At 47.9% G+C, this 12973-nt stretch overlaps 5 protein-coding genes across 5 annotated transcripts; 3 read left to right on the top strand and 2 right to left on the bottom strand.

The window, feature by feature from the left end:
- Positions 1-135: 135 nt before the first annotated feature.
- PSV08DRAFT_218645 (uncharacterized protein) lies at positions 136-4253 on the top strand (the record flags this gene model as incomplete). The annotated part of the gene is made up of 10 exons (XM_014219879.1): positions 136-375; positions 435-741; positions 794-1007; positions 1059-1172; positions 1228-1254; positions 1297-1470; positions 1516-1714; positions 1766-2377; positions 2430-2524; positions 2695-4253. The coding sequence occupies exons 1-10, from the start codon at positions 341-343 to the stop codon at positions 4251-4253; spliced, it is 3336 nt and encodes a 1111-aa protein (XP_014075354.1). The 5' UTR covers positions 136-340.
- A 357-nt stretch (positions 4254-4610) lies between these two features.
- PSV08DRAFT_218642 (uncharacterized protein) lies at positions 4611-9089 on the bottom strand (the record flags this gene model as incomplete). Its single annotated transcript, XM_066092150.1, has 3 exons — positions 4611-6836; positions 6886-8680; positions 8893-9089. The coding sequence occupies 3 exons, from the start codon at positions 9087-9089 to the stop codon at positions 4731-4733; spliced, it is 4098 nt and encodes a 1365-aa protein (XP_065949646.1). The 3' UTR covers positions 4611-4730.
- A 245-nt stretch (positions 9090-9334) lies between these two features.
- Positions 9335-10296, top strand: PSV08DRAFT_218639 (uncharacterized protein; the record flags this gene model as incomplete). The annotated part of the gene is made up of 3 exons (XM_066092149.1): positions 9335-9552; positions 9577-9619; positions 9654-10296. 3 exons carry the CDS (start codon positions 9335-9337, stop codon positions 9939-9941), a joined length of 549 nt encoding a protein of 182 aa, XP_065949645.1. The 3' UTR covers positions 9942-10296.
- Positions 9888-10770, bottom strand: PSV08DRAFT_218636 (integral membrane protein S linking to the trans Golgi network-domain-containing protein; the record flags this gene model as incomplete). Its single annotated transcript, XM_014219882.1, has 2 exons — positions 9888-10467; positions 10523-10770. The coding sequence occupies 2 exons, from the start codon at positions 10768-10770 to the stop codon at positions 10107-10109; spliced, it is 609 nt and encodes a 202-aa protein (XP_014075357.1). The 3' UTR covers positions 9888-10106.
- A 200-nt stretch (positions 10771-10970) lies between these two features.
- Positions 10971-11888, top strand: PSV08DRAFT_278810 (cytochrome oxidase c subunit VIb-domain-containing protein). The gene is made up of 3 exons (XM_014219883.2): positions 10971-11035; positions 11102-11422; positions 11515-11888. Exons 2-3 carry the CDS (start codon positions 11180-11182, stop codon positions 11635-11637), a joined length of 366 nt encoding a protein of 121 aa, XP_014075358.1. The 5' UTR covers positions 10971-11035; positions 11102-11179; the 3' UTR covers positions 11638-11888.
- The last annotated feature ends 1085 nt before the right edge of the window (positions 11889-12973 follow it).

The following is a 12973-nucleotide window of genomic DNA, read 5'->3' as shown; positions in this document are numbered from 1 at the left end:
GGTTAAGCAGCGCTGCCAGCCTTGCTGTTGGCAATTGCGGGGTTGCGTGTACGTAGTACAATAACACAGCCACCTTCAGCTCACAGCACACCCTATGGCAAGGCTGAAGGATCCAACACTTCTCTTCCTCTTCCTATCACGCATCTTTGCTACAATCAAGAATTCACCTGTTGATCTATCTCCGCCTAAACGCACGAGCAAGAGTTTTCTGGCTACCATAATCACCGAATATCATCTATGCAGGCACTACTGCAAAACGCCTTAGTCCTCTCCCACTGAGAACCCTAGAACGGCATGATTGCCTCCTCACAAACCCTGCTTCTCATAGCCTATCTATACCATGGCTACATTAGTTGTTCCACAATCTAAAACGTCGTATGTCCATTGAGCAAATCATCGAGTCATACGTCTACTGATACTTTTCGTCGCTTCAGCACCGGTCTCTGGACTGAGGCTATTGCCCAGTTACCTGCCGAACACAAGCACGGAATCAACTTTGCCCAACATGAGAAGATCGATATTCTCAAAGACTTACGTGAGAAGGCCGAAGCATCAAGAGATCAGTTCATGATATCGAGATGGAAATACACTCGCAAGAGCGGAGAAACGGTCATAATTAGGGATGTTTTGGAGAAATTTCTTCGATGGCTTGATGTGTTCAAGGAGATTGGAGATGTGGCTGTTCAGTACGACCCCACACATGCTGCGCTTCCTTGGGCGAGTATTCGCTTCATCTTGCAGGTGAGTGACTCATTAGTTTCCAATTCTAAGAAATATCTTGACACAGTTTTAGGTTGCGTTGAACGATACGAACAAAATATCCTTGGTCATGGAAGATCTTGCCTGGATATCTGAGCTGATTTGCCGCTATACCATCCTAGAAGCTCTGTATATTTTCGATTCATCAACGGCTCACGAAGCGCTTCAGAGAGCTTTGGTTAAACTGTACTCAAAAATTCTTGTCCACCTATCTAACGTAATAGCATATTTTGGGCAGGGGACTGCCAGTAAGCTTCATCCTCGACGTAGAGAACATATCTATTAACGAAAACTACTAGAGAGAATGATAAAGAGCGCTCTTCTTTTCGACAAATCGTTGGATTCAACTCTGGAAGAGATCCACAGAGCAGAAGAACAGGTAAAGAATTGGATATCTTTGGCTGAAAGAAATGGTTAGTCTTACCTGCTTTTTTTTTAAAAAGTTTCTTCGGTGCTTAAATTTGAAAGCTTATTTCCGCGACTTAGAATGTGAAAGTATGTTTGGTTTTAATAGCTGAAATGGTCTTCAATATCTAGTGGTTACTCATGGGTTTGTGGAGGGAGCTGGCTGCTTTGAATCATCAAATCCACTAACAATTTTGGCAGATAGTATCGACAAAAACAATAGGCTAGCAGCTCTACTGGATTCCATGGATGGGCCACTGAAAAGAATCGATCGAAATCTTGAGCATGTGCAAGATAACCTTGAAAGTGAGTGACTGTGGTGTTCGATTGAAAAGTAGCTCACATATGCAGGATCGGAGCGCACGGAGATTCTTCAATGGCTCTCCTCTGAGCCTTACATGGGTCACCACAAACAAGTCAAGAAAGACCTCCTAGCTGGGACCGGAACTTGGCTTCTAGATGACGCTATCTTCAAGAAATGGAGGGATGACAGTGCATCTTCCATTTTATGGCTTCATGGGATCGCTGGATCGGGCAAGAGCAAACTGGTGTGAGATTCTCATACACCGTGTGTTCGTGAAGAATTTGCTGATGCTATCAGGTCGATTGTAATCGAAGATGCGATGAAGAATTTCCAGGCTCGAAATAGCCAACAACCAGTATTCTTCTACTGTTCAAGAAATCCAGCAGAGCCTTTACGGTCAAGTCCAAGAGGGATACTTGCTAGTATTGCGCGCCAACTATCAAACACAGAGTTGGGGATGTCTCTTCTAAAACCTACAGTCGATATGTACAAGAGCGAAGAGAGCCAAGGGTTTGCGTCCGGACAGCCCGAAATGACAGAAATTTGCGACCTCATCACGGAGCTCATCGAAATATATCCCCAGACGACGATCATCATAGATGCCATGGACGAATGCGATCCAGGGACGCGATGGGAGCTACTTGAGTATCTGGAGATGATTCTCAAAAACGCTTCTAGCCTGGTCAAGATTTTCATTTCGAGCCGAAATGACCAAGACATCGTATTGCAGCTGAAAAATTACCCAAATCTAAAGCTTGACTCTAGGATGAACGGGAGAGATATTGCGCGGTTTGTCAAGAATGAGACAGAACAACTAGTTAGCCGTAGAAAACTACTATGCCATAGCAATTCGCGAGATGAGCTCAAGGAGCTAATCATTTCCAAAACGACCGCAAGTGCTCATGGAATGTAGGTCTGGTTACATATACTCAATTTTTTTTAATTCTGACATCTTACTTAGGTTTCGCTGGGCCAGCATGCAATTGCAATATCTTTGTTTGTTCACTGAAGACAACGACATTAGGGATGCCATGGGCCGACTTCCGCCCGATCTGCGTGAGCAGTATAATCAAGTCTATGACAAGCTTTCAACAATGCCAGGCAGCTCTCGACAGGCTATTTTTAAAAACACCCTGTGCTGGTTGTTATCAGCTCAAATGACGCTTCGAACCAAACAGTTCCTAGCCGCGGTAACGACAATTCCCCATGAAGGCAAAAAATCCCAGTCTCTCGAGAAACGATTCTTGAATACTGCAACAACTTCATTGTTCATGACTCACTGCTTGACACGTTTCGATTCGCACATCTGTCCGTGCGAGAATTTTTGGAAGGAAGACCTGAGTTCAGTAAACCATCGCCCAACAGCATGATAGCGGAAGCCTGTCTCTGGATCGTTCTCTGTAAAAGACCAACCCCAGCAACCCAAAAGCTTTTCCGTCATGTTGGCTGGAAACTCGAGACTGAACCATCTGTAATTGAAGCACTTGATTATGCACGATATCACTGGCCTATTCACTGCAGAGCAGCGGGACATTGTAGAAAATTGGGCACTCTGAGCGTCGTTTTGAAACATATGTTCTTGGATGAAAGAGACAAAGGGAAGAGTTCATCCATGGTTCTCTGGATGCAGGATGTTGTCGATCTCAAGTATGAATTTCACACTCAGTACCTATTCCCAAAACATCAGATTCTGGTTTGTAGCGACTTGCCACCACAGTATTTAGGGCTATTTATCGCCTGCACGTTTGACCTCGAAGAATTGGAAAAAGAACTTTTTGTCAGCGAAGCACTTACAGGACAATACAAAACTAGCGGACGGCAAAGTCTTGGAGGTCTCGCGGCTAAAAATGGAAGCCTCGCAATACTTTCTCATCTGGTCGTACAAAATGAGTTTGGGGTTGTGCTTGCCACAGAAGTCTTGGAGGCTGCTCGTGCTGAATATTGCATGTATGTGGCAATGGTCCTTGTCAATCTGTGGAAGGTAGATGAACAGAGTAAGAGGACGGTATTGACAGCGACCGTTTCGAAGATTCCCCTGGAAGCGATAGAAGTTTTGCTTGACTCATGGGAAGACGTCGAGATTACACAAAAGATGATTGTAGCAGCCATCAGAAGGAAAGATCGATCTGTTGAGGTGACCAAGTTCCTTTTGAGTCGGAGGGGAGAAAACGTCAGAATCACACAAGAGATGGTAGAAGAAGTCATAGAAAATGGTGAAAACACACTGTTTTTAGCTCGGATTCTTCAAAATCAGGGCAGAAATGAGGCCGTGGTAGAACCATACAAGCTCGTTACGGAAATCGAGAGGAGCCACGAATCCGTGAGATTGATCGAGCTACTTCTCGACGAATTAGGCGAAGACATCACAATCACCGAGAATACACTCAGGGCTGTGGACTCTCAGAATCACCGTCGTCACTGCTTGATTAAATGCTTCCTGCGTCGACGAAGGGAAGATTTACCAATCGCCGCATCGGTAGTGAAGTATGTTCTGGAGCAAAGCTCAGAAGATGTGGCATTAGCCTTTCTCAAAAATTGCGACCTCGAAAGCGTAATCACGAAAGAAAACATAAAAACTGTTGGGAGGCGTTGGAACAGGGTAAAAGGACTGATGCTCTTCTTCGTTAATCAGCGAGTCGACGTGATCAACATGCTCGCGGACGGTGAAGAAAATGGCTATTCGATTGAAAAGTTGGGACAAGATTTTTATCGTCTCAGGTTTGACGGAGGCCCTGGGTCGTGGATGTACTGCAAACGGAAGGAAGACGGGTGGGAAATCAAGTAATGTAGGGTTTGTTGCAGCTTTAGCTGCATATTACGACCAGTCATAGATGGGGTTTCGTGCACAAAAAAAACGCGATCTAATGAGCTCTAAGAAACACATGCAAAGAACAGGGAAAATGGCAATTCACTAGAAAATTATGCAGTGAGATGGACTAGGTGGATATGGCATACTTGCACTGTTTACTGCGGCTCTCCCGGAGAGCAATCAACTCATGACTCTGCTGAAAACCATACTACGTCATGTCTTCATTCACGCAACTCCTCCAAGCGCATGCGGGACCCTCGAAAGCAAAAGAATAATCACAAGAAATAAGAAGCGTTATACAATTACATACAGCAATCCCGAAGAATTAACAGCAAACAGTAATGGAACTTGAATTTTCGATTGTACAGCGGCGTACATGAGATTTTCCAAAGAGAAGGACAATCACCGTTGCTAGTTCAGGATACCCACACCATGCAAGCCATGGTTCTTAATCTACTCAATGACTAGCGACTTCATCGTAACCTCCAACGCGCCCTCAAAATTTCCACTGATGGCATAGATACTCTGCATCGCAAATGCAGCGTCGGTGCTGAAATCTTCACACCCCCAATTCCCATCTATGCATTGGTCCTGTGCTTCCTTCTTCACCTGCTCGCTAAGCGCAACACATCTTTCATACGCAGGGAGCGCCAGCGCAACAAGACCCAAACTATGCCACATGCGGCCGACGTTGAACTCTGCTTCCTGGCGATGAATGGCGTGTGGGCTTTTGATGCGGAGATCGTAATATCTGTAGATGAAGGACAAGCCTTGCTGGATCTGGTACTGCCTGTTTTCTGAAAGGCGTTTCATAGCGTGTTGGATGTATGCTACGCCTATGCCTATATTGATTACTGGATCTTCAGGCGTAAGAGCGAATGCACGGAAGTAGTAGTTTAGCGCTGCCATGTAGCTTCCACCGCACATTAAAACGTGTGCGTATAATGCAAAGAGTGCGGGGTCGTGGCCCTTGACTTTGTCCACGTCCTCGATATTGACGTTATTTCTGAAACCGCCTTTGGTGGCTTTGGTGCTGAAGTTAAAATCTATACGCTGTTGCGGGGTAAGGAGTGCGTAGTCAACCGTCTTTATGTAGCGCATGAGTACTTTGTATGCGGGACCAGTTGCAAAGCCTTCGGGGAAAGAGCATAGACGATTGACAGCGCTGTATAAACGGAAGAGGTCGGTACCAAACGGATATTCTTTAAGAAGCCAACGCGCTGCAATAGAGGCTTGCGGTGAGTTGTCGGCGGCAAGGGCACAGGTGAGTCGACATATTTGAAGTTGCCGATGGTAGATCTGAGAGCGGTGAAAGATGTTGGCCTGGAGGGCAATATCGAGTGTAGCGAAACATTGCTCTTCATCACCCTCGCCGGCAAGCAAAATGGCATAACGGCCAAACGCATCACACCATTTGTCGAAATGTACACCCCAGAAATCAGTCGGGGGTGTGCTAGGTCGTTCTTGGAGTTCAGGGTTTGTGTCGCCGTCCTCGACATTGTTCGCTACCACAGCAAGCACCATCAGTGCGGATTCTTTCCAGAGGTCTCCGGCTGTTACGCGTCGGAAGTAGGTCATGAGGTCCTCTTTTTTGTTTGAATAAAACAAGTCAAATGTCGAAAATTCTTCAATCAGCTCTCGGGTAATGGATAAGACTTCTTTGATAGCTTTTTTGTCTCCATCTTCTGCGGACTCCCATATCTCATCCAGGCGTTTGAAACTGGAGACGATTTCTCGATGTTGAGCTCTCGCAGCCTTCAGATCGTCAGCAAAGTCTGCGGCGAGCTTTTGAAGTTTGCCGCGGAACAGTCTGTTTGCAATTGCCCGATATGGCACGCCAGTGCCCTCAATCGTAGCCGGTCTGGGTTCGACGTCGGGCGGTGGTTCGGCGTCTTCTTCGCGCACATCAAGGAATACCTGAATCTTTGGCGCCTTGGTCCTCTTTGTTCGGAACAGACCTTTCTTGGGTCGTTCAGTAGGGGCAATAATTCCTGGAAGCTCCTTGTTTCCTGTTTCATTCGTTGAATCATCCTCGTCGCCATTCTGCCCAGTCGCCTTTTGCATCTTCTTTCTGTTCCTCCGTACAGTGCTTTTTCGAACAGCATACCTACCCCTAGCCTGTCTACGTTGGTTGTAGTAGTATACTCTGAGCTCATCGTAGGCCTGAAAGCCCAGAGCCTTCAGTTTGTGACCATACTTATCACGGTAAATGGTCTCTGCACGCTGTCCAGCTTCTTGCCACATGCCCTGGTCTTCAAAGAACTTTGCAAGAATAGCGAGGTCATCGTAACTTTTCGCTGGCCATTTCTTTAAAATAGGAACAACTTGTGCCGCATTTTCAGTCTGCCCTTCATTCTTGAAGCAAGTGTGCAAGCCAATGTAGCTCATGAGATTGAACTCTCTGGAATCATTGTTGAACAATGGCTCATAGAAACGCAGCGCATCCTTGTCATGACCAGTAGCATGTAGGGCATCGCCGATAATTCGGAACAGATCTTCATAGTCCCACATAAGAGCATCTGGACCTTGATCGTCTGGCTCCAACATTTCCAGATGGTGCTAATATAATCAGCAGATGTACGAATTCATCAGCTAATACTATACTTACCATGGCTTCCTTGAAGTCATCTTTACTTCTACGCAGCCGAAACAACCCAAGTTTGACCCTGATCTCTAGTGGAAGAGTTGAGCCATACTTGGCATCTTGGGACTTCCGCACAAACTGTGGAACAGCGACACGTCTTGGCTCATCTTCAATATCAAACTCGCGGTCGTCGTCAATTTCATCCCAAAACGTCTCTGCATGTCTGCCTTGCTTCCATCGCGAAAGTGATTTCAGCTTTGCAACTCCCTTGGCGTAACTGCCTGCTCTGTCTAACAGATCAAGATAGATATTGATCAATTCCCAGTCAAGGTCGTTCGCGACTGGGTCCCGGTCAGGTTGTGTGAACACATCAATAGCCTCCTCAAAGCTGTCGATAAGCTTGTGGAGATGTATCTTGGTCTGCCTTGGTGATGCAGTGCCCATCATTGCCATGATCTTCAGCACACTCGTGTCCGGATCTTCTCCCTGCTCTTTACGTGTCTTGAGCATCTTGAGGCCCAGCATCACGCACTTTGAAGAACGCCCTAGTTGCGCCTCGATTTCAAGTTTGTGGCTGCGAGCCTCATAGTCGTTATTGAGCAGGATGATCTCATTCAAGCATGGAAGTATAGCAGCCGACTTGTTCTCATCAGTGAAACGTGGGTGTTGCTCCGGGTCTAACTGTTGGATACGCTCGATGATGAACTGCCAAAGACCAGGGTCACGCTTTGTTGGCGCTCCAGCTAACAGTACAGCTATGGAATCTTCTTCACGACCCATTTCAGTGTAAATTTCAGAAGCGATGTTGTAGGCATCGAAAATTTCCGGGTTGAGTTGGATAGCCTGCTGAGCAAACCAAAGAGCTGTCTCATAGTCCTTTTCGATGAATTTGGCGTTGGCCTGTTGCTGCAAGGCTTTCCATTCTGCACCCGGGTCGGCTACAGCGCGGGGACCTCGGGGACCTTTCTCTCTTCCAGGTTTCCCTCGTTTTCTCCCCCGTGTAGACCTAGCGCCACTATTACCACCCCGCCCTCTGGTCGAAGGGCGCCCTCTTCTGCCCCCACCCCTCCCCCTAGTACTCGACGTGGGTATAATACTACCCATGGCGGGGTTTTTGGCAGACTTTCTGCTACTGCCTTTCCCTCTCTTGTACCTGACACGTCCTTCCATGTCCTCAAACGCAACACCCAGCTCCATCTCATCAGGATCGCCCTCATCTTGCTGTGCATCTTCGGACGAATAATCCGCATCGACTTCAGAGTCGTCTTTCTGAGTTTGCAGTAGCCGTTCTCGCTCTTCCTCTTCTTCGAGCATACGTTCATACTCGTCGTCTTCGTCGTCTTCGTCCTCCTCCTCCTCTTCTGAGCTCTCAAACTCGCGGTCATAAATCGAGGAATGAAATTCACTAGCTTCGGCATACTCATCTTCATCCTCTTGTTCAGGGTTCGCTGGGATGAACCCTTCGAAAACTGCCGGCCCACTAGTAGCATAAGCCCTGTTAAATGGATCTTGAAAATTGCCACTGGTAAAAGGTGGCAAAGGCTCCTCGTCTTCTAGATCTTCTACGGCATTCAGCGGAATTAAAGGTATGTACGGATTCCGGGCCGGCGGTTGATGGTGGAATTGAGGAGGCTGAAAGTCAAGCTGGTGGTACACTGAGTGGGAAGGAAACGGCAACCCACTTTGTGGGAACTGAACAGGATACTGCTGTCTGCCAGGTTGCGCACCTGGCTGCATTAAGTTGGAGGTATCATCTTCGAAGGTACCTGGAACAGGTGGAAAGCCTCCATCGTCCTCATGATGCTCAGGGTTCCATTGCCTGAAATAATGATCATCCGGGTTCATTATGGGCTCTAATACTGCGCGCTTGCATTAGTTGACAACTGTTAGTGGTAGATCAACGCAGCATCTGATACCAAGAGGCTGGTGGTGAGGAAAGCTTTGAAAGCAGGGATTGTTTTCGTTCTAAGAGGTTAGCGTCCGTGCTTCGCGCTATGGCATGTCGTGCAGCCAGGTCGCGTGCCAGCTTACCTCCAGAGCAGCGTACCAGTTTTTCTAATCACATTGTTGGGCTGTATTAGGACTTCATTGTCTGAGGAAACACGGGAGGGTCTGGCGGGCAAATTCGACGAATACCCTGAACACATGTCACTTACCGCGAATTCAAACAACGTCAGTTGGTAGCATTTTGGCGCCGTCCATGGAAATAGGAGCAAGAGAACATCCATGCCGATTTACCGACAATGGCCTAGGCTTCTCACTTAGTCTTTTGGGTCCAATAGAAGAGCCCAATATGCGCTACATCTAGGCCCTCGGCAACGCTGCTAAGAAGTATAAGTGGAGAGGGGTCATATCGTTTGGTTTCAGGGCCATAGCAGCTTCTCCGCACACAACACGCGCCACAACTCGTCTGGAAATATAGATAGCCTCCTTCTCAATACAACTGTTTGCTTCAGAACACCATAACTCCGCCATGTTCAACAAGTTTATCGTATGCAGCTTCGCGTACGCGTCTCTCGCTGTCGGTGCCAGTATACCACAACATGAAGTACAGCAACCTCTTCTCCCAGATCATCAAGCAGGTGCATTGAAGTCGAACAACATTCACGTCATGTTGGCATTTATTGAGAGCGGAGGCAATATGCAAAAGCTGGCGGAAATCCCACTAAATACACGGATCGTCGCTGGTACGTTACTTTGATGTTGGAGCTAGAGCTTTCAACCATGTGCACGTCTCGGACAAGCTCCCTGCCTATCTGTAGACTGTAGCAGCAGTAAATCCTCCCCAAGAGCCACTGACACTGCGGCTAGGCCTCAATATACCAAGTCGTCTAAGCGCTATCAAAATCGCTATGGCAGTTACAGTCGAAGACCGTTCGATATCACTAGAACGCCTGGATAAGATCATGTGCAGAATCACGCCAAAGACAGATGCCAAGCAGAAAGAGGCAATGAAAGGTAAAGGGGAGCCAGATGAGCTGTCGTGGTTCATGTTGAGGGATGGCACGGTCGAACTCGAAGATAGTTCGTCGGAATGGTTTCTTGGAGGCAGAGCGATACAAAGTTTTGAATGCCGTTAACACGCCACAGTGATTATGACTGAGCAGATTGTTTGACGTCTGATCCAAATGCTAATGTATAATGCTCTATGCTTTCTCCGGGTATATTAAATGTTGCTTTGATGCCAATCGATATGTCCAAGTCAGGCGAACCCAAACGCCTATTATGCAAAGGATGGAGAGCGGTCAGACGTTGTTATCCCCTTCGTTCATGCCAACCATTTCGTATTCCCCCGCGCCGTCCCTCCCTCTACCCCTGCCCCTGCCCCTAGATTCGCCGCCCTCTTCTTCGGCCGCCGGTTGTGGTTGCGGTCGCGCGGGCGTCTTGCTCCCAAAATTGATGGGTCTCAGTTCCCGCCACTGGCATGCCCACACTCCCAAGGAAGTCATGATGGTCGCGCTGCATATCTGTAGAGCCCACCAGAAGAGGTTCGCGGGTATCGCATGCGTGTATAAGGAGGTGACAACCAAGTGAATAAAGTGCACGGTAAGGGCAAAATCAAGGACGAGCTTAGAGCGGGCAATGAGAAGCAGTATGAAAATAGCACTGTGGCATGTCAGACGGTTGCACAACTACACGGGGCGCGTAGGTGAGGGCTTACCAGGCGAGGCTATTCAACATCCAGACCAGGCCCAATGTCCATCCAACCGTGGTATCTCCGCTCAGGCTCTGCCAGTTGAAGAGAAGATCCAGGCTGATCTCCTTGCCCGCTACCAGAGCAGTGAAGAGAATAAGGATCCCGGCGCATGCATAGTATGCGAGTTGCAGGAGGACAATCTGGGAGAGAATGCGGATTGGCGAGAGATCGGCGAGTGCACCGGGTCGAGGGGGGCGGCGTCGGCGTGGCATGAATCCGCAGGCGATGCGCTATGGCATGGACATAAGGAGTGGAGAGTCCCAAAGTCACGTCGGTCGGTCCTGTATTACTAGTTGGCAAGGTTGCCTGTTCGCGGATGGTTCGCTGAAAGGGTTCGGCGAAACGTAGAGCGTCAGCGCCGATGTCATAGCGTGGGAACTTTTGCCAAGCACCAATTCGACATTCTGCTCTGCATTGATACCGACAGCCCTGCCTACTAGCTTTACCAAAGAGCCTTGCGCTATACACCCTACCAAAGTACGCAACCCTAGAACCCAATTCATGTGAAACATTTGTCTCGCTCTGGTCTGACACATGCGCCAGCTTCAACCTCCTACCTCCGCCTCCATCTCCGACTCCGACTCCGCCGCACCTTTCTCCGCAACTTGACATTCTACAACCATGGGCTGGTTCGGCTCGAGTTCAAAGGACGACTCCGGTGTCAAGAAAACAGAAGGCGGCGCATTCGAGTCGCCCTCACGGTCAAATCGCAAACAATGCTACGCAGCACGCGACGCTTTTTTCGAATGCCTCGACAAGAACAACATCCTGGATAGCATAAACACAAAGTCTGGAAGGGACAAGGCTGCAAGCTTCTGTGGACAGCTGGACAAGGAATTCGAGAAGAATTGCGCGCATAGCTGGGTGAGTTGATACTCGGTCTAGTGATGGGTGAACACATCACATGTCTAGGAGCATAGCGACGGATGAGGAGGAGCAATGCTAACAAACACCAGGTTGAATACTTCAAGAAACAACGAGTGGTCAACTACCAACGCGAGCAAACCATCAAAAAGATTGAAATGCAAGGCGGTGAAATTACAGCACCACAGTTACCTCTACCAAGTCAGAACAGGTGATTTGCGGCGCTACTAGAAGATTTGCTCATCTGGCTTGAGTAGTAGTAGTCTTGTTTTTCCTTTGACGCCGCTCATGACCCTGTACAATATGTACGATACGTAGTACCAGTAGTAGTATCAATAAATATACACGATTCCCTAGCCCGCTTGTAGATAGGCAGGATCAGCATGGCATGCACCATAGAAACAAAAGCCAGCTTGACTCAAAATGGTATGTAACTCCAAACCTTGCCATAATATACTTCATGGTTGCATATAGTGAAAGGGCCAACAATGTCGGCACTTCTTCACCCCTCCAACATGCATCACATGCAAAGTGCCCCTCACTCATCACATTCTCCACATCTCTTTAACCAAGGGGCCCATGCACATGCACATGCACATGCACATGTACTTGGAGTCGGTAAGTATGCATGCCCCAATGCAACAGAACAAAGCCCGAACTATCCACCTGCGAACCTATTTCTCCCTTGTAAAGATTGGTAAAAACGAGTCCGATTAGGCATGGACATGGATGCTGAGGCCGACTACATACGCACTCGAAACCCTATTGCTTCCATACATGTTAAGCGCCAACATGGCACAATGTCGTCACCCGACCCCGAAACCATGCACGCGCATCCCCCAGACAAGTTGCAGCCCGCAAACTCTACGTGCCCCCAACGAAATGAAGAATATCATCGAGTTGAGCAAGCAAAGTTTTGGTACTAGCAGGTAGGAATAAATTGCTACCACACACGTGCACTAACCATCCAGTCCCATGACCAACACTCATCTACGTACTACTATGTAGAATCACCCAACCAAAATTAAACAAGCGTGCACATTCCCCTCTCGCTCCCATGCACATGCACTCCAGACGCACGGCCCACAGGTACATTATTCATCAAGGAGCAACCATACCGAGTGCCCCCCGTCCGAATCTCATCGGTATCTATATCCCGTGTCTTGGCACTTCACTTGTCCCGTGCGCATTCTGCCTCGGTCGCGAAAGGCCAAAGAAAGAGAAAGTAAAGGAAATGATAAGGATGAAGGTTAAAGATACCTGTTTAGGAGAAAAGCCAACGCAATACCTATATATAAATTTGAACAGGTACCTTTATTGCTTCCGGCAAGAAAAAAAACCCCCCCCTGCAGGCCGTCACTCTTTTGGAAGATACATGGACGTTGTTTACTTTATTAATCAAGAAATTCAATTGGGGATGGGGCAAGCGAAGCACAGAGCGTTGAGCCGGGGTTAAAAGAAATAACGGTGCATGTCAGACGGAGTAGTATGCGCCGTTGCAGCGAGGCGAACGGAAGAACAAAAAGGTAAAACAACAAGTTAGAAAGAAAA

The sequence above is a fragment of the Bipolaris maydis genome, assembly GCF_028858645.1.
Source record: "Bipolaris maydis strain C4 unplaced genomic scaffold PSV08scaffold_3, whole genome shotgun sequence".
Lineage (NCBI taxonomy): Eukaryota > Fungi > Ascomycota > Dothideomycetes > Pleosporales > Pleosporaceae > Bipolaris > Bipolaris maydis.
Note: the sequence above shows the minus strand (reverse complement) of the source record. Positions and strands in the feature narration are given on the sequence as shown.